The sequence below is a fragment of the Mustela putorius genome, unplaced genomic scaffold (assembly GCF_011764305.1).
Source record: "Mustela putorius furo isolate JIRA1106 unplaced genomic scaffold, ASM1176430v1.1 tig00537297_pilon_pilon_pilon, whole genome shotgun sequence".
In the NCBI taxonomy this organism is placed as follows: domain Eukaryota; kingdom Metazoa; phylum Chordata; class Mammalia; order Carnivora; family Mustelidae; genus Mustela; species Mustela putorius.
Window position 1 is genome coordinate 1,428,696 of NW_025422435.1, and position 20,831 is coordinate 1,449,526.

At 36.4% G+C, this 20,831-nt stretch overlaps 1 protein-coding gene across 3 annotated transcripts in view; it reads right to left on the minus strand.

Annotated features, from left to right (window-relative positions):
- Window positions 1–20,831, minus strand: part of PHKA1 (phosphorylase kinase regulatory subunit alpha 1) — a 148,573-nt gene that overhangs the window by 111,440 nt on the left and 16,302 nt on the right. For all 3 annotated transcript variants that reach the window (XM_045074010.1, XM_013048220.2, XM_013048219.2), the window contains exons 5-6: window positions 5,619–5,701; window positions 2,737–2,817 (exon numbers count right to left, since the gene is read on the minus strand). In XM_045074010.1, the coding sequence (XP_044929945.1) occupies window positions 2,737–2,817; window positions 5,619–5,701 (164 nt within the window). The remainder of the gene's footprint in view (window positions 1–2,736; window positions 2,818–5,618; window positions 5,702–20,831) is intronic.

Below are 20,831 nucleotides of genomic sequence, written 5' to 3' on the forward strand. Positions count from 1 at the left end.
GACCTCAATGTGAGAAAGGAATCCATCAAAATCCTTGAGGAAAACACAGGCAGCAACCTCTTCAACCTCAGCCGCAGCAACGTCTTCCTAGGAACATCGCCAAAGGCAAGGGAAGCAAGGGCAAAAAGAACTATTTGGATTTCATCAAGATCAAAAGCTTTTGCACAGCAAAGGAAACAGTTAACAAAACCAAAAGACAACTGACAGAATGGGAGAAGATATTTGCAAACGACATATCAGATAAAGGGCTAGTGTTCAAAATCTATAAAGAACTTAGCAAACTCAACACCCAAAGAACAAATAATCCAATCAAGAAATGGGCAGAGGACATGAATAGACATTTCTGCAAAGAAGACATCCAGATGGCCAAGAGACACATGAAAAAGTGCTCCCCATCACTCAGCATCAGGGAAATGCAAATCCAAACCACAATGAGATACAACCTCACACCAGTCAGAAAGGCTAAAATTAACAAGTCAGGAAATGACAGATGCTGGCGAGGATGCGGAGAAAGGGGAACCCTCTTACAGTGTTGGTGGGAATGCAAGCTAGTGCAACCACTCTGGAAAACAGCATGGAGGTTCCTTAGAAAGTTGAAAATAGAGGTACCCTAATATCCAGCAATTGCACTATTGGGTATTTACCCTAGAGATACAAATGTAAGTGATCTGTAGGGGCATGTGCACCTGAATGTTTATAGCAGCAATGTCCACAATAGCCAAACTGTGGAAAGAACCTAGATGTCCATCAACAGATGAATGGATATAGAAGATGTGGTATATATATACAATGAAAAGCTATGTAGCCATCAAAAGAAATGAAATCTTGGCATTTGTGATGACGTGGATGGAACTAGAAGGTATAATGCTTAGCGAAATAAGTTAATCAGAGAAAGACAACTATCATATGATCTCCTTGATATGAAGAAGTGGAGATGCAGTGTGGGGGTTTGGGGGGGCAGGAAAAGAATAAATGAAACAAGATGCGATTGGGAGGGAGACAAACCATAAGAGACTCTTAATCTCACAAAACAAACTGAGGGTTGCTGGGGGGAGGGAGGGAAGAAGGGAGAGGGTGTTGGGGTTATGGACACTGGAGAGGGTATGTGCTTTGGTGAGTGCTGTGAAGTGTGTAAACCTGGCGATTCACAGACCTGTACCCCTGTGGCTAATAATACATTATATGTTTATAAAAAATTTTTAAAAATTATAAAAAAATGTTGAAGACAAAAGATACTATGATTGACTTAAAGATGAAGGTTACTAGTCATCAAGGCAGAAGTTTTTTTTAAATAGAATTTGTTTATTAATTTCTCACTTTTCTAATTATAAAAGTAAAACATACTTGTTATAGAATATTTTGAAAATATAAAAAATTATAGAGAAGGCAAAAAAATCACTCAAAATAATGTTAATATTTTTGAGTTTTCCTATTAGTTTCCTTTATGCAAATCTGCATATAGTTGAGATCATGTTTCATATAAAATGTGGTTAGAATATCAGAGCATAAATGTTTCTCCATATTATGAAAATTCTTTATTTCAACATAATATTCTCTCACTTATTTAACCATTTAACAGTTGTTGGAAATTTAGGTTGCTCTTCTTGTGTGTTTTTAACTGTTTTGGTTTTTAGATTCCAGCTATAAGTGAAATCATATGCTATTTCTTTCTCTGTTTTATTTCAGTTAGCATAATACCCTCTACATCCATCCATGTTGTCATGAATGGCAAGATTTTTTTTTTCTATATTTGGGTAATATTGCATTGTGTATGTGTGTTATATGTGGGGTGTGTGTGTGTGTGTGTGTGTGTGTGTGTGTGAGATCTTTATCCATTTATCTATAGGTGGACACTTAGGTTGCTTCCATATCCTGACTATTATAAATAATGCTGCAATAAACAAAGGGTGTATTATCTTTTTAGAATCAGTCAGTGTCTTTCGGCAGGGGAAGTTTCAATTAGGTCATGCATATTTAACATTATAATAGATATGTTTGATCCTATTCCTGCTATTCTATTTTATTGCTTCTTGTTGTCTCCAAAAATAAGAGCTGAAATTAAGGTAGTGGCAATGGGAAGGAAAGGATGGAGTGAAGTGGAAATTTAGTAATGATGATAATGATGATGACATGTGGGATGCAGGAGAGTGAGGGGGGGTTCAGGATTGGCAGAATGTTTCCTGATAATCAAGTTTTGTCAACTGGTGTATGGACATGGCCTCTTTTTGTTTTTATAATGGTAGAGAAGATGAGTTTAGTTTAAGACATGCTCTCTGGGGCGCCCGGGTGGCAAAGTTGGTTAGGTGTCTTGACTCCTGATTTCAGCTCAGGTCATGATCTTGGGGTCGTGGGATCAAGCCCTGATTTGGGCTCTGTACTCAATGGGGAGTCTGCTGGAGATTCATTCTCTCCCTCTGCCCGGCCCCCATGTGCATGTGCACTCACTTCTCTCTCTCTCTCAAATAAATGAATAAATCTTTTAAAAAAATATGTTCTTGGAGATCTCTGTGGTATATGTAAATAGAGATATGCTACAAAAGCAGTTGGATACGCAAATATGGAGCTAATGAAATAAATTTTTCCCTACATGTCCATAGTTCTATTGGAGAATCTGAATTTTTCCTGTGTCTTAAAAGAACAAATTGATAATGATCCAAATTCAGGTTAAGCCTTTATCTATGGTAAAGGTGTATTTCCTTACCCCAGAGTTGGTACAAACAAAGCAAGGAAAATTACCTTTGCCATGCCAACTGAACTGGCATTCAATTCTGAGATCCCTTGGTTGGTTTTGTCTCCACGTTCCCATATCCCAAAATCCTAGCATAAAATAATGAGCATACAATTAGCAAGTCATCACTACTAAATGCATACTAGACACATAACTCTTGAATAAAAGACACACTAGTAGTAATTCGCCATACATATGTGTACCCATGATGCTCAATAGGGAGATACCAATGAGTTGGCTGCCCCTATAGCTCTTTCCCTAGTAGCTTCAAATTCTGTTGGCACCTCTGATAAGTTGGAAGACTCCTCAACAGTTGATCAGGCCTAAGAATTATAACTCGGTCCATGTAGAGAAATACTTCTCAAAATTTTTCAAGGCAGAAACTCAGGGGTTCTAGAAAGCAGCACCCTAGGTTTTCATCTTAAATATCTATTCTAATTTTACTCTTGATTGGCATTGACAATGTACCATACACTAACCTATGCACTTTATACCACTATCTTCCTTAATCCTTATATTTTATAGATGATGAAACTAAGGTGCAAAGAGAGGTTAAGTGACTCACCCAAGGCCACACAGCTAATAAGTGACATAGCTAGGATTAGAGTCCAAGTACTCTCTGTCCAAAGTGTAAATTCTTAACCATAGCTGTATATGGCCCCTTGGTAATATAAAGATAACATTTTCTATTACTTTAAAAAAAACCATTTTATTGAAATAACTTTAGATTTACAGAGAAGTTACAGAAATACTACAATGAGTTCCCATATACCTTTCACTATACTTCCCCTAACATTAACACTTGACATAATCATAGTACACTTATCAAAGCTAAGAAATTAACATTAGTATAATCCTAGTAACCAGATTATGAACTTTGTTAGGATTTCACCAGTTTTTCCACTAATAGCTGTTTTATGTTCCAGGATCCAATCCAGAATATCATGCTACATTTGTCATAACTCCATGGTCTTTTCCAATCAGTTACAGTTTCTCAAGTCTTGTCTTTCATGACCTTGACACTTTCAGAAGATCAGTGGTCAGATATTGTATAGATTTCTCTCAATTTAAGTTCACCTGATATTTTTTCTTCATTAGATAAAGATTGTGCATTTTTTGTCAAGATTTCTATAGATGTTATGCTGAGTCCTTCTCACTGTATCATATCAAGGGAGTACATGATATTGATATGTCTTATTATGGTGATGTTAACCTTAATCATGTGGTTAAGATGTGGTTAAGATGGTGTCTGTGGGTTTCTCTGTTCTACTGCTACTATTATCCCCCTTATGATTAGTAACTATCTTGAGAAAGATACAACTGTGCAAATACCCTGTATCTCCTCAAATATCTACCCACTAATTTAGCATCCCCTGGTGAATCTTGTTTGCAACAATTATTACAGTAGTTTCAGTGGTGGTTTTTTAGTTCCTTCATTACGTCTACAGTCATTAACTGCAATCCTTCTCTAACAAAGGGCTTTTCTTTCTCCCTCATTCATTTATTCACTTGTTTATATCAGTATGAACTTAGAGATATTTAGGTTATTCTCCGGGTTATAATAAAATACTATTGTTATTTGTTTTGTTGCTCAAATTATTCCAGCTTTAGCCATTGGGAATTCTTCCAGGTTGGCTCCTGCATCCTTTAGACATGCCCCATTCTTTCTGTACACTTCCTCACTTTCTGTCACTACAAGATACTGTTGTTGATTTTGTATTTTCCTCCCCCCAGCCCTAGAAACAACCACTTTTACAAGGAATCCTGATTTCTTTTGTTACAGAATGAATAGTTACAATCCAAGACCTAGGTACTGGTGCTCATTGTCACTGTGGTGTCATTGCTTCTATGCCCTCCCATTGAACAGAATTTGGCAATATAGATGTGTACGCACACACACACACACCCCTATATTTGTTTCTATATTTACCTTAAATTACTTTTTATATCAAATCTCTGAGTTAAAGTGAAGCTTCTGGAAGGTAAGTCATATTTATCCCATGGCTAGCCTCACTTGTCCTCAAACCCAGCTCTACCCTAATCTGTGTAGCAAGATTAGAGTACAAGAAGGCACATATCATTAATTCTACTGCTACAACCCCTGGCTTCAGTGGAGAGGTGAGAGAACACTGACCTGTACCCTGGACCATAGCAGGCTTATGGTACCAGAAGGCAAAGTGATCAGTCAACAAATACTGTCCTCTTGCATCAAATATGTCTATGCAAACTTATCGTTCTAACAAATATGAACTGACAGGTCACAAGTTTACCCTCCCATCTAAAATAGCTAAAAAACAACTAAACAAATTAAACAATAGACGACTAAAAAATTGGACTATTTGTGACACAGGCATTTTCAAAACAACGAACATTATGCATTGAAGAACACTGATCCCTGAGAGAGATGTTAAATACATTATGATTTAATATAAACCTATCTCATATAGTAGTTGTGAGAAAAAGGAACTATTTTTTGTATAGTAAGCACTGAATCAATGTCTACAGATAATATTAAACATATGACTACATTTTATTTCTAAGTAGCTAATTGACCCATTATACTCCCTAGCCATCTTGCTCCTATTTAAGACCACAGACCATTAAAATAAGACCACAATTTAGTTCCAAATTCCCAAATACATGACATGAGATATTACAGAATTTGACAGGAGTGCAAGCATGGCATCTTGACACTTTTCCTCTGTAACTTCTTTGGAGAGAAGGCAAACAGGATCACTGAGCTTAGCAAAGAAAGAGGCTGAAGGCAATTTCTGCCAGAAGCATTATAGATTGGTTCACTATAAGGGGCAGCATTAGGAGAAGGAATGGATTGTTCAGCATTTTTAGAAACATCGTATGTTTAAAGTCAATTCCCATTATGAGTACTTACAGCAGTTTTATATGCAGCTTCAATGTAAAACACAAGATTTTGTATGAAATTGACTTCATCTAGGCTGTGGATGATATGAAGTCCTGAGGAAAAAAGACAATAATTTTACAGAGCTGGTCAATTATCACTACAGGCTTTATAGGCAGCCACAGGAACTAACTGATCCCATTACTTTTTAAGTAATGGAACAATGAGAGGCAGTTTGATTCCTAAACCATAAAAGCAAAACCACAAGTCAGACCTAAGCTAGTCTTTGATTATGTGAGATACCAGCATATTAAAACATGGAAGTATTTTAACTATTATTTGTAGGTTTCCACAGAAAATCTTAGACTCCTAATTCTACAGGGAATTAATTTATAATGTGCCTTAAAGTATCTGGAAGAAGAAAGACAAATATTTCAAAAAAGAGGTGGAAAGAGTCTAAATACTAAGCAAGAAATAGAAAAAGATTATGATTTTTTACTTCTTGGAGTAAAAAATGATAATTATTCTAAATGTAAACTATACAAGATAGTTAAACCTTACAAACTGAGTGTTTTGCATGAATTATCAATTTAATTTTTACATCAACCCTAAGAAGTGGGTACCTCTATTTTCTCCATGAGGCTTAGAGAGATTAAATATTTGCCTAAGACCATTTAACTATAAATAGTGAAACCAGGACCCAACTATCAACTTATGTTTCACTTCAGAGACTGAGTTCCTAACCAAGATGATCTACTGCTTCCCAATATGTACAGTATGATACATTTCATTAAAAATGATATCCTCTCAAACAAAACAAAACAAAAGCAAATCTCCTCTCCCCTCTTCTGCCCCCCCCACAATAAAGAAATACCAATAAGCATACAGTGAAAGTCTTTCTCCCACCCAGAATCACATCAGTTTCCCCCTGCCAAATCTCTTCTCTGAAAGAAGTCAGAATGGCTAAAATTAACAACACAAGACAGAACAGGTTTAACTAAACATTTGTTAAAACTCATTGAAATGTACATTTTAAATGGATAGATTTTATTGTATGTAAATTATACTTTGATAGACCTGAAAAAAGAGATCCATTTATATGTTAAAAGATTGAAGTGCTGCATGAGGTATTCCAAATGCTAAGATTTCCAGGGAGGCAGAAGGAGTCTGTGTTTTCACATTTTGTAATGTTTGTGTGATATGTGAAGTGATCCCGTCACATAATTTAATATTTAAATGATTATTTAATTATGTAATACTTAATAAAAATCCTGTTACATAAAAAAAGAAACCATTCTTACCAGTTTCCTCTGTATCCTTTCAGAGAAATATTACACATATATAGAAAGTATCAAGGAGCTGTATACTATACTGTACTTTGCTTTTTTCATATATATCTTGGAAATAATTTTAAAGATATTTGCCTTATTTTTTTTAATGGCCACATGGAATTTCACTAAATGGCTAATTATATAACCATTTCCCTATTGAAAACATTTAGGTTGTACCTAAATCACTATAACTAATGCTGTAATAATATATATATATATATGAATAAATACACATATGATACAAATGATATACATGAATATGAGATACATACATACACATACATATATGTATATGTACATATGTGTATACACACATATGCACACACATATATACATATGTATGTGTATGTATACATGTACATACATATATGTATATGTATGTATATCTTTGTGCACATGTACCAGTATATCAAGATAAATTCTTTTTTTCCCCAGGGTAAATTCTTAGAAGAATCGCTGAGTCACAGACTTATGCATATTATTTTTCCCCAACATTGTATTGTGAACATTTTCAAACAAACAGAAAAAATGACAGAATTTTACAGTGAACATCTGTATGCACATCATCTGGATTCAAGCATCAACATTTTAGTATAATTTTCTATCACATATATATCTATCCATCAATCCATATTTTTTTTAACTGTAATTTTTATAAACATATATTTTTATCCCCAGGGGTACAGGTCTGTGAATCACCAGGTTTACACACTTCACAGCACTCACCAAAGCACATACCCTCCCCAATGTCCATAATCCCACCCCCTTCTCCCAGCAACCCTCAGTTTGTTTTGTGAGATTAAGAGTCACTTATGGTTTGTCTCCCTCCCAATCCCATCTTCTTTCATTGATGCTTCTCGTACCCACTTAAGCCCCCATGTTGCATCACCACTTCCTCATATCAGGGAGATCATATGATAGTTGTCTTTCTCTGCTTGACTTATTTCGCTAAGCATGATACGCTCTAGTTCCATCCATGTTGTCGCAAATGGCAAGATTTCATTTCTTTTGATGGCTGCATAGTATTCCATTGTGTATATATACCACCTCTTCTTGATCCATTCATCTGTTGATGGACATCTAGGTTCTTTCCATAGTTTGGCTATTGTGGACATTGCTGCTATAAACATTTGCGTGCACGTGCCCCTTTGGATCACTACGTTTGTATCTTTAGGGTAAATACCCAATAGTGCAATTGCTGGGTCATAGAGCAGTTCTATTTTCAACATTTTGAGGAACCTCCATGCTGTTTTCCAGAGTGGCTGCACCAGCTTGCATTCCCACCAACAGTGTAGGAGGGTTCCCCTTTCTCCGCATCCTCGCCAGCATCTGTCATTTCCTGACTTGTTGATTTTAGCCATTCTGACTGGTGTGAGGTGATATCGCATTGTGGTTTTGATTTGTATTTCCCTGATGCCGAGTGATATGGAGCATTTTTTCATGTGTCTGTTGGCCATCTGGATGTCAATCCATCTTTTTTGATACAAAGTTGCAAATATCAATACACTTCTCCCTAAATACTTCACCATGTGTATATTAAAGGTTAATAATCATCACCAAGTTATTCTGCAAAGAAGTTCCACAGTTTACATACCAATCAGCCCTGCCCACCTACTTCCTATGCCCTTGTCAACACAGGCTTTAATAAAAATTTTTTATCTTTGCCACTGTAATGGAGGAGAAATAAAACCTCTGTAGTTTAATTTGTAGTTCTTTTAATTGTGGGTCAGGTTGTGAGTCTTTTTATATGTTTATAAGCAATCCACGTTTCTTTTCCTATGAACTGTTTGGTTGTGTCCTTCACAATTTCCATGGAATTGCTGGTTTTCAAGTTACTGACATACTGATGAATATTAAGGAAATTATCCTTTTATTCATCATATCTGTTGCAAGTATTTTTCCTAGTTTGAACTTTGACTTTGTTTACAGTATATTTTTCTTATCAGAAATTTTTATTTATTTTCCTTAAGATTTTATTTAAATTCAAGTTAGTTAACATATAGTGTGTTATTAGTTTCAGGGGTAGGATTTAATGATTCACCACTTAAATATAATATCCAGTACCAATGCTCATTATATTCATTATATCAAGTGCCCTCCTTAATACCCATCATTCCATTATCCCATCCTCCCACCCACCACCCCCCCAGCAACCCACAGTTTGTTCCTTATAGTCTCTTCTGGTTTGCTTCTGTCTTTGTTTTTATCTTACTTTATTCTTAGACTCTTTAATTAAGAAGGTTTATCCCATGACTGTTTCTGGTACTTCTATAATTTCTTTTTAAGAAAATTTATTTATTCATTTGAAAGAGAGTGAGTGGGGGAGGGGCAGAGGGAGAGAATCTTCAAGCAGACTCCCCACTGAACATGGATCCTGATGTGGGGATCGATCCCATGACCCATGTATGAGATCATGACCTGAGCTGAAACTAAGAGTTGGACTTTTAACTGACTGAGCCATCCAGGCACCCCTATAATTTCTTTTTTTTTTTTTTTGCATTTAAATCTTTGATCTATTAACAGATGTTTTAGATCACAGAACTCTAACTTTAGAGTCAAAAAGGACTGTATGATCCATATCATTAGACTACAAACTCCTCCTGATCTCTAACTTTAGAGCCAAAAAGGACTGTATGATCCACATCATTAGACTACAAACTCCTCCTGATGCATGGCTCTGTCAAAACTAGCAACTGTAGCACAGGGCAGTTGCATTAGCAATGTGTCTTTCTTGTAGCAGTAATGACCTTAACATCTTTGCTAGAGAGAGGAAAAAGAGATGATAGATATAATATTGGACATCAGCTTCACAGTTTTATCTTATCCCCTTTGTGTGCCAGAGTGCTTGCTCAGAGACAGAGAGAAGGCAGAGGGTGTGAAAATGGTTTTGTCCATCTCTCAGACTTGTGTCACAGCTAACAAATCACTATACAATATATTTATTTATTTGACAGAGATCACAAGTAGGCAGAGAGGCAGGCAGAGAGAGAGAGAGAGGAGGAAGCAGCCTCTCCACTGAGCAGAGAGCTCGATGTGGGGCTCAATCCCAGGATCCTGGGTTCATGACCTGAGCCAAAGGCAGAAGCTTTAACCCACCGAACCACCCAGGTGCCCCCACTACACAATACAAAAGTCACATTTTTATTATCTCTCCCTTTGTTCATGATATTGTTTAAATTGCCTCATCCAAATCTTGAAATCCTAACTGTTCTTTCAAGGCCCAGCTCAAATTGTATCTCCTTGGTGATGCTGTCACTGATTCCTCTCTCTGTGTTTCACAGAATTTTATTTTCCTTGCTGTAATGAACTTACTTTTTACTTTGTACTATAAATAAATCTATACCTAAATTTGAAGGAAAGAACCATTTCTTATTTATATTTATAGTCCCTAAAAGTATCTCACATAGTCTTTGAATGGTATTAAATAATATTGAACAGTAAATGTTCATTCAATAATGACTTATTGAATGCTCTTAAACAACCCTGTTAACCACAGGAGAGGGACCTGTCTCTTGAGGCAATACCATACATTCAGGATCTCTGCATCCTGTCCCCTTTGTGGAGCCATGACATTACTTGAAGAACAGAGGATACACAGAAGTGAAATGAAGTAGAGCTGGCCAAAGATGGCAGTGCTATTTAAAGCATACTAAAACATGAAGAGCTCAGAAATGAGGCCAACTCAGTGTTCTACTCCACTTACATTGACTTGTCCTCATCTATCAATAAGCCCCTCTCCTTCATTTTTAAAAATGTTATTGAGATATAATTCATATGCCATATAATTCACCCACATGGCCACAATCAATTTTACATTTTCATCACTCCTAAAAGAAACCCTGTACCCATTACCAGTCATTCCCCATTTCCTTTCAAGACTTTATCTCCCTCTCCCTCCACCTAAGCAATTGCTAATCTACTTTGTCTCCATAGATGTGCCCTACCAGACGTTCATATATACACAATCATACAACGTGGGGCCTTTTGTGTGTGAGTTCTTTCACTTAGCATGTTTTCAAGGTTTATCCGTGTTGTAGAATGTATCGATGCTTCTATTTTTTCTATTGCTAAAGAATATTTCATTTTGTGAATGTACCATATTTATCCAATTATCAGTTGATGGGACATTCAGGTTGTTTTCACTTTTTGGCTCTTATAAATAATACTGATATGAACATCCATGTATCTACACAAGCTTTTGAGTGAACACTGTTTCATTTCTTTTGGGCATATACCTAAGAGTGAAATTGCTAGATCATATGGTAATTCTGCTTAACCTTTTGAGAACTGCCAGACTATTTTCCAAAGTGGCTGCACCACTTTACATTCCCACCAACAGTGTATGACGATTCCATTTTCTCCATATCATCAGGAACATCTGTTGTTTTCTGTCTTTTTGATTTTAGCCATCCTAGGGGGTGTGACGTGGTATGTCATTATTGGGATCTGCATTTGCCTAGTGACTAATAATGTTCAGCAGTTTTTGTGTACTTATTGCCCATTTAAATATCTTCTTTGGAGAAATGTCAACTCAGATTCATTGCCTATTTAAAATTAGATTATCTTTTTATTATTGATCTGTGGAATGCTTTATATATTATAGATACAAGTCCCTTATCAGATATGTAATTTGTCAATACTTTCTATCATATTCCGGGTTGCTTGTAAGTTTTTTGAAGAGATCCTTTGAAGCACAAATGTTATTAATTTGATAAATTCCAGCTTGTGTTTTCTTTAGTTGCTTATGGTTTTTGATGTAATGTCTAATTTGGCTTTGTCTAATTCAAGGTCAGGAAGATTTACTCTTATATTTTCCTTAAGTGCTTGCTATGAGCTCCATTGTGTCACCCTGAAACCGATGTGTTGAAGCCCTAATCCCCAAAGTGACTGTATTTGGAGATAAGACTTTTAAGGAAGCAATTAAGTTTATTTATTTTTTTTCATTTTCATTTTATTTTTGTTGATTTTTTAATGTCTATCCCTATTTTCCTTTTTTTTCTTTTTTTTTCTTTAAGTTTTTATTTAAATGAACTTGGTGGTGGGTATTAGAGAGGGCACAGATTGCATGGAGCACTGGGTGTGGTGCAAAAACAATGAATACTGTTACGCTGAAAAGAAATAAAAAAAAATTCTAGTTAGTTAACATACAGTGTAATATTAGTTTCAGGAGTAGAATTTAGTGACTCATCACCTACATATAAAACCCATTGCTCTAACAAACTGTTGAACACTGCATCAAAAACTAATTATGTACTACATGTTGGCTAATTGAACATAATAAAAAAATAAAACCAGGTGCTCATCACAAAAGTGCCTTCCTTAATACCTATGACCCATTTAGCCTATCCCCCCACCCACATCCCCTCTAGCAAATATTTGTTCTTTGTAGTTAAAAGCCTCTTATGGTTAGCCACCTTCTCTTTTTTCCCTTCCCATATGTTAATCTATTTTGTTTCTTAAATTCCACATATGAGTGAAATCATATGGATCCATGTCATTGCAAATGGCAAGATTTCATTCTTTTTGATGGCTTTTGATGGTATAACATATACCATATCATCTTTATGCGTTCATTGATCAATGGTCATTTGTACTCTTTCCATAATTTGTCTATTGTTGATAATGCTGCTATAAGCATCAGGGTGCATGTATTCCTTTGAATTACTTTTTTGTATCTTTTGGGTAAATATCTAGTATTGCAATTGCTGAATCATATGGTAGGCTTCTTCTTCTTTTTTTTTTTAACTTTTGGAAAACCTCCATACTGTTTTTCAGAGTGGCTGTACCAGTTTGCCTTCCTAGCAACAGGGCAAGAGGGTTCCCTTTCTCCACATCCTTGCCAACACTTGTTGTTTCTTGTGTTGTTGATTTTAGCCATTCCCAGAGGTGTGAGGTGATATCTCATTACAGTTTTGATTTCTATTTTTCTGACAATGAATGATGTTTAGCATCTTTCGTGTGTCTGTTGTCCATCTGTATGTCTTCTTTGGAAAAATGTCTATTCATGTCTTCTGCCCACTTCTTAACTGGCTTATTGGTTTTTCAGGTGTTGTGTTTCATAAGTTATTTATATACTTTGGATACTAAACCTTTATCAGATACATCATTTGCAAATGCCTTCTCCCATTTTTTAGGCTGCCTTTTAGTTTTGTTAATTTTTGTTGAGCAGAAGCCTTTTATCTTGATTAAGTCTCAATAGTCATTTTTGCTTTTGTTTTCCTTGTCTTAGGAGACATATCTAGTAAGAAGTTGCTATGGTTGATGTCACAAAAGTTACTGCCTGTGTTCTCTTCCAGGATTTTGATGGTTTCCTGTCTCACATTTAGCTCTTTAATCCACTTTGAATTTATTTTTGTGTATGGTGTATGAAGGTGGTCCAGTTTCATTCTTCTGCATATTGCGGCCCAGTCTTCCCAACACCATTTGTTGAAGAGACTGTCTTTTTTCCATTGGATATTCTTTCCCTCACTGTCAAAGATTAACTGACCATATAGTTGTAGATTCATTTCTGGATTTTCTATTCTGTTCCATAATCTATGTGTCTATTTTTGTGCCAGTACCATACTGTTTTGATCACTACAACTTTGTGATATAACTTGAAGTCTGAAATTGTGATGCCTCCCGCTTTGTTTTTTTTTTTTTTTTTTTTTTCCCAAGTTTACTCTGGCTATTTGGGGTCTTTGTGGTTCCATACAATTTCTAGAATTGTTTGTTCTAGCTCTGTGAAAAATGCTATTGGTATTTTGATAGGGGTTGCATGAACTGTATAGATTGCTTTGGATAATACAGACATTTGAGTCATGTTTTTTCATCCAATCCAAGAGCATAGAATGTTTTTCCATTTCTTTGTGTCATCTTCGATTTTCTTCATCACTGTTTTATAGTTTTTCAGAGTACAGGTCTTTTATATAAACTCTTTGGTTAGGTTTGTTAGTAGTGGTTTTTGGTGCATTTGTAAACAGGAGAGATTCCTTGATTTCCATGCTTCATTACTGGTGTATAAAAATGCAAAAGACTGCTGTATGTTGATATTTTTACCCCTGTGACTTTACTGAATTTCTGTATCAGTTCTAGCAATTTTCTGGTGGACTCTTTACAGTTTTCTTTTTTAAAGATATATTTATTTTAAGGGGTGGGGGAGCATTAGGTGAGGGGCAGAGGGAGATAATCTCAAGCAGACTTACCACTGGGTGGGGAGCCTGATGTGGGGCACAATCCTATGACCCATGAGATCATGACCTGAGCTGAAACCACAAGTTGGACACTTAACCAACTGAGCCATCCAGGTGCTGCTAAGGTTTTCTATATACAGTATCATGTCACCTGCAAGTAGTGAAAATTTTATTTCTTCCTTACCAATTTGGATGCCTCTTCTTTCTTTTTGTTGTCTGATTGCTATGGCTAGGATTTCTAATACTATGTTAAATATCAGTGGTGAGAGTAGATATCCCTGACTTATTCCTGACCACAGAGGAAAAACTCTCAGTTTTTCCACATTGAGGATGGTATTAGCTGTGCTTTTTTTTTTTTCACATAAGACTTTTATGATGTGGAGGTATGTTCCCTCTAATCCTACTTTTGGAGGATTTATCAATAAGAACGGATGTCATACTTTGTCAAATTTTTTTCTGCATTTATTGAAAGGATCATATGATTCTTATACTTTTACTAATGTGGTGTATCATGTTGATTAATTTGAGAATTTTGAACCACCCTCGCTACCAAGGAATAAATCTCACTTGATTGTGGTGAATGAATCTTTTAATGTACAGTTGGATTTGGTTTGCTAGTATCTTGTGATAATTCTGCATCAGAGTTCATCAGGGATATTGGCTGGCACTTTTCTTTTTTGTGCTGTCTTTATATGGTTTTGGTATCAGGGTAATGCTGGCTTCACAGAATGAATTTGGAAGTTTTCCTTCCTTTTCAGTTTTTTTTTAATAGTTTGAGAAGAATAGGTATTAACTCTTCTTTAGATGTTTGGTAGAATTCGCTGGTGATAGCATCTGACCCTGGACTTTTGTGTGTAGGGAGTTTTCTGATTATTGATTCAACTTCTTTGCTGGTTATTGGTCTGTTCAAGTTTTCTATATTTTCTTGTTTCAGTTTTGGTAGTTTATGTGTTTCTAGGAATTTATTCATTTCTTCCAGGTTCTCCAATTTATTGGCATATAGTCTTTCATAATATTCTCTTATAATTTTTTGTATTTCTGTGTTGTTGGTTATTTCTCTTCTCTCATTTGATTTTATTTATTTGGGTCCTTTCTCTTTCCTTCTTAATAAGTCTGATTAGAGGTTTGTCAATTTTATTAATATATTCAAAGAACTGGCTCCTGGTTTCATTGATCTATTGTGTTTTAAAATTTTCTATATAATTTATTTTTGCTCTGGTCTTTATTATTTCATTCCTTCTTCTGGTTTTAGGTTTTGTTGTTCTTTTTTTTAGCTCCTTTTGGTAAGGCTGTTTGAGATTTTTATTGCTTCTTAAGTAGGCCTATATTGTTATATACTTCTCTCTTACGACCATTTCTGTTGCACCCCAAAGGTTTTAGACCATTGTGTTTTCCTTTTCATTTATTTCCATGTATTTTAAAAAACTTCTTTCTTTTCCTGGTTGACCTAGTCATTGTTTAGTAGCATGCTGTTTAACCTCTGTATTTGTGGTCTTTCCAAATTTTTTCTTGTGGTTTACTTCAAGTTTCATAGCCTTGTGGTCAGAAAAGATGCATGGTATGATCTCATTAGTACTGGCTAAGGCCTTATCTGTTACCTAAATCTGTTCTGTATGTGATCTGTTCTGGAGAACATCCCATGTGCACGTGAAAGGGATGTATATTTTTCTGCTTTGGGATGGAATGTTCTGAATATATCTGTTAAGTCCATCCTGTCCAGTGTGTCATTCAAATCCATTGTTTCCTTGTTGATTTTCTGCTTAGATGACCTGTCCATTGACATAAGTGGGCAGTTAAAGTCCCCTACTATTATTATCAATGAGTTCCTTTATGCTAGCTATGAATTATTTTATATATTTGGGTCCTCCTATGTTGGGTATGTAAATATTTACAATTTTAAGATCTTCATGTTGGATTTTCCCCTTTATTATGATATAGTGCCCTTCTTCATCTCTTCTACAGTGTTTAAAGTCTACCCTCTCCAGTAAAAGCATTGCTACTCTGGCTTTCTTTTGATGTCCATTTGCATGAAAAATGTTCTCTATCCCCTCACTTTATAATCTGCAGGTGTCTTTAGGTCTAAAATGAGTCTCTTGTAGGCAGTGTAGAGGATTCTTTTTTAAAAATCCATTCTGACACTTTGTCTTTTGATTTGAGTGTTTAGTCCATTTACATACAGAGTAATTATTGATAGGCATGTATTTAGTGTCACTTTATTACTTGTTCTGTCATTGTTCCTGGAGATTTTCTCTGTTCCTTTCTTGTGTTTGTGACTTTTGGTCTTTCCTTCCCACTCAAAGAGTCTCCCTTTCATATTTCTTGCAAGGCTGGTTTAGTGGTCATGAACTCCTTTAGTTTTTATTCCTCTGGGAAACTCTTTCTCTCTCCTTCTATTCCGAATGATAGCCTTGCTGGATAGAGGATTCTTGGCTGCAGATTTTTCCCATTTTGCATTTGAATACGTCATGCCACTCCCTTCTGGCTTGCTGAGTTTCTGTTGAGAAATCTCCAGCTAGCCTTATGGGTCTTCCCTTCTAAGTTAAGGACTTCTTTTGTCTTCCTTTGTTATTGTTGTTGTTGATTCACTTTTAATCTGGAAACCCAGAGGTCCATTCTGCCTGTAGCCTGTGAGGTCCGAGAGTGAGAGAAAGCATGTTGGATAGGCTTATGAGGGAGCTGGGGGGACATGGTCTTAAGGGGGGTTGGTGATGGGTTCTTGTGGGGAGTCCTGTGTTCCTCCCCCTCCTCCTCCATTGCAGGTGGCAGGAAGAAGGCACTTCAGGAAGAGACTCAGAGGCTGTGAGATGATAAGGTCTCCCTTGCTTCCAGAAGGGCAGGCCCAACCTCTGCTGCAGGAGTCTAAGCACAGGGCCCCATGCTCCCTACATCCCTTGCTGCTTTAAAGATTCTTTTCTTTATCAGTATATTTTGCAAATGTAATTACAATACGTCTTGGTGTGGACCTGCTTTTGTTGATTTTTGATAGGAGTTCTCTGTGCCCCTTGATCTAGATGTCTGTTTCCTTCCCCAGATTAGAGAAGTTTTCAGCTATTATTTCCTGAAATAAACTTTCTGTCCCCTTCTCTCTCTCTCTTCTTTTGGCACTCCTACATTATGAATGTTATCACATTTGATGGAGTCACTGAATTCCTTAAGTTTATTCTCGTGTTTCATCATTTTTCTTCCTCTCTTTTGTTCAGCTTCATTATTTTTTAATTTTGTTCTCTACATCATTTATTCATTTCTCTTCTTTTCCAGCCTTGTGTTCATTGCATCAAGCCTATTTCCATTCTCAGTTACTGCATTTTTTTCTTTCTGATTCTTTTTTACTTCTTTTATCTTTGTGATAAGAGCCTTCCATTCTTTTCTCAGGCTCAGCTAGTATCTTTATGATTTTTGCTTTAAGTTCTCCATGATACATGTTACTTCTATTTCACTTAGATCTCTGGCCATGACCTCATCTTGTTCCTTCATTTGGGATGAAATCCTCCATCTTGGCATTTTGTCCAAGTCTCTGGCTTTTTCTGTCTGTTAGACAAGCTTGTATGTTTCCTGCTCCTGAGAATAATGGCTTTATGAAGAAGAGGTCATACAGTGTACAGGGCCCGGTGCTTCAGGATATGTCTCTGGTATGTATTGCATGCATCTGCTGTCATGTTTTGGTTGCTCTATCCTTCAGCCAGGCATCTGCAGAGGCTCTCTTTGCCTGAAGTGGGCAGTGTTTGGTTCTTGACCATAATGTGGCATGTTTTAACTAGTTTTAACTAATGCTCTCATCTGGTTGTAAAATGAGACCTGACACCATTTCCAGAAGAACTGAAGCCCTGCTGAACTCTGGTTGGGTGACATGGTGTGGGCAGATTTTTCTGCTGGTCTTCTGGGCAAGGGACCTGCCATGCTGGGACTGAGGCAAGGCTGACTGAGAAGGGCAGTCCCGCAAGAACGCAGGGAAGGGAGGGCTTGCTGTAAGCATGTTTGGCAGCCAGTGTGGGCGATGCATTGCTTCCCACAGGTGGCTCTATATTTATGGTGAGGGGCCATACAATTCCTTTGTCCCCACAGAGGCATCTCTCTGAACTCTGCCTCTCAGGAACATGCTCCAGTAAGTGAAAATTGTCTCTCTTCTGTGTGCCCCCAAGTGTCCTTCAGATTGCTGTTTCCATACCATCTGTCCCCCTGGGGTTATTTGCCTGCCTTCTATCCAGGAGAAGGGCAGTGCCCTCATGGCTCCATCCTAGCCAAGCCTGCTGATCTTTAAAGCTCTGGTCTTTAAGCCCTGCTGGTTGCAACAACTCACAAAAGTAAGCACTTCTCATTTTCCCAGCCAATGGCTTTGAGGAAATGTCCTCCTTGTGCATTCTAATGTGCTCCTCCCTCTTTCCCTCTCTCCAACCACAGCTACTTTGGCAGCACCCATGATCTGTTTCTCCCCTAAAGCATGTCTATACATTTACTACCTTCTTTGATGTGGCTTCTTCTGTCCCTTAGTTGTGGAGTTTGTTCTGTCAGTCTTCAGATTGATTTCCAGGGTATTCAGAATGATTTGATAGTTATGTAGTTGTGTTTGTGGGATGAAACAAGCTTAGGGTCCTCCTACTCAGCTGCCATCATCTCAAATCTCTCTATATAATTTTATATCTTTTTAAAAAGTTGAGAGGAAATTAGATATTTATATTTTATAATATTAATAATGTAATTTACCATTTCTGGTGGTCTTCCTTTGTTCCTGTGGATTTATCATTTGGTATTATTTCCTTAATTCAATATTGCTTTGTTCCCCACACTTCCTTAATTCTCTCATTATCAAATATATTATAGATACTATAGCCACAATGATACAATTATACTATTTTATACAACTGATTTTTAGATCAGTTAAGAAAGAAGAGCTATGTAATTATATTGTATTTTATAATTATTTTTACCACTGTTTTTTTCTTTTTCTCTTTTTTCATTTTTTAAAAAATTCAAGTATAATTAACATACAGTATTATATTAGTTTCATGTATACAATACCATGATTCAACAAGTCTATATGTTTCTCAGGTCTCATTAAGTGTACTCTTTTTAAAAAATTTTTTACATATATTTTTGAACAAGCTCTATGCCCAACATGGGACTTCAACTCATGATCCTGAGATCAAGAGTCCTATTCTCTATTTACTGAGCCAGCCAGGTGCCCCAAGTTAAGTGCACTCTTAATCCCCTTTATCTATTTCACCTATTCCCACCCTCAGCCAACCTCCCCTCTGGCAACTACCAGTTTGTTCTCTGTATTTAAGAGTCTGTTTGGGGACGCCTGGGTGGCTCAGTTGGTTAAGCAGCTGCCTTCGGCTCAGGTCATGATCCCAGCGTCCTGGGATCGAGTCCCACATTGGGCTCCTTGCTCCGCAGGGAGCCTGCTTCTCCCTCTAACTTTGCCTTCCACTCTGTCTGCCTGTGCTCGCTCTCACTCGCTCTCTCTCTGACAAATGAATAGATAAAACCTTTAAAAAATAATAAAATAAAAAAGTTAAAAAAAAGAGTCTGTTTGTTCATTTTGTCTGTTTCTTCATTCATTTGTTTTTTTAAGTTCCACATATGAGTGAAATTATATGGTATTTGTCTTTCACAAGTACTTTGGTTTTTTTGTACAGATTCCAATTACTATCTGGGGTCACCTGATTGCAACCTGAAGAACTTCTTTCATAATTCTTATGAGATAGGTCTACCAGCAACAAATTTTCAGGTCTTATTTATCTGAAAATGTCTTCATTTCACTTCATTTCTGATAGTTTTGTTGGATAAAAGTTCTTGGTTGACAGGTTCTTTTTTGAATAATGCAATATTCTACTTCCTTTGGGCCTCTATTTTTTCTTTTTGAAGAGAAGTCAGCTAACTTTTATTTGGGTTCCCTTGTACATGACAAGTCTTTTTTCTCATATTGCTCTGAAGATGTTCTGCTTTTTAATATTTTTACTATTATTCTTTCTGGGTGTGGATCTCTATTTATCCTACTTGGAGATCATTAAGCTTCTTTGATGTATAGATCAATGTTTTTCATCAAATATGAAGTGTAATCAGCCATTTCTTTGAATATATTTTCTGCTCCTTACTTTCCTTTGGATACTCTCATTACACATGAGTTGATGCTCTAAATCTTGTTCTACCTTTCTCTTGGGTTCTATTCATTTTTATTATATTTTCTTCTGTTCTTCAGATTGAATAATCTCTGTTGACCTATCTTCAAGTATGCTGATTCTTCCTCCTGCCAGCTCAAATATGATTAGCCTCTCAAGTGAAATTTTCAAAAGTATCACCAGCATTTTTCACAGAGCTTGAACAAATAGTCCTAATATTTGTATGGAACCACAAAAGACTCTGAATAGCCAAAGCAGTCCTGAAAAAGCACAGCAAAGCTGGAGGCATCATGATTCCAGATTTCAAGCTACATTACAAAACTGTACTCATGAAGAGAGTATGATACTGGCACAAATACAGACACACAGATCAATGGAACAGAATAGAAAACACAGAAATGGAACCAAAACTATATGGTCAACTAATCTGCAATAGAGCAGGAACGAACATCCAGTGAGGGGAAAAAAACAGTCTCTTCGACAAATGCTGTTGGGAAAACTGGATAATAACATGCAGAAGAATGAAACCGGACCACTTTCTTACAGTATACACAAAAATAAATTCAAAATGGATGAAAGACCTAAATGTGAGACAGACCTAAATGTGAGACATCAAAATCCTAA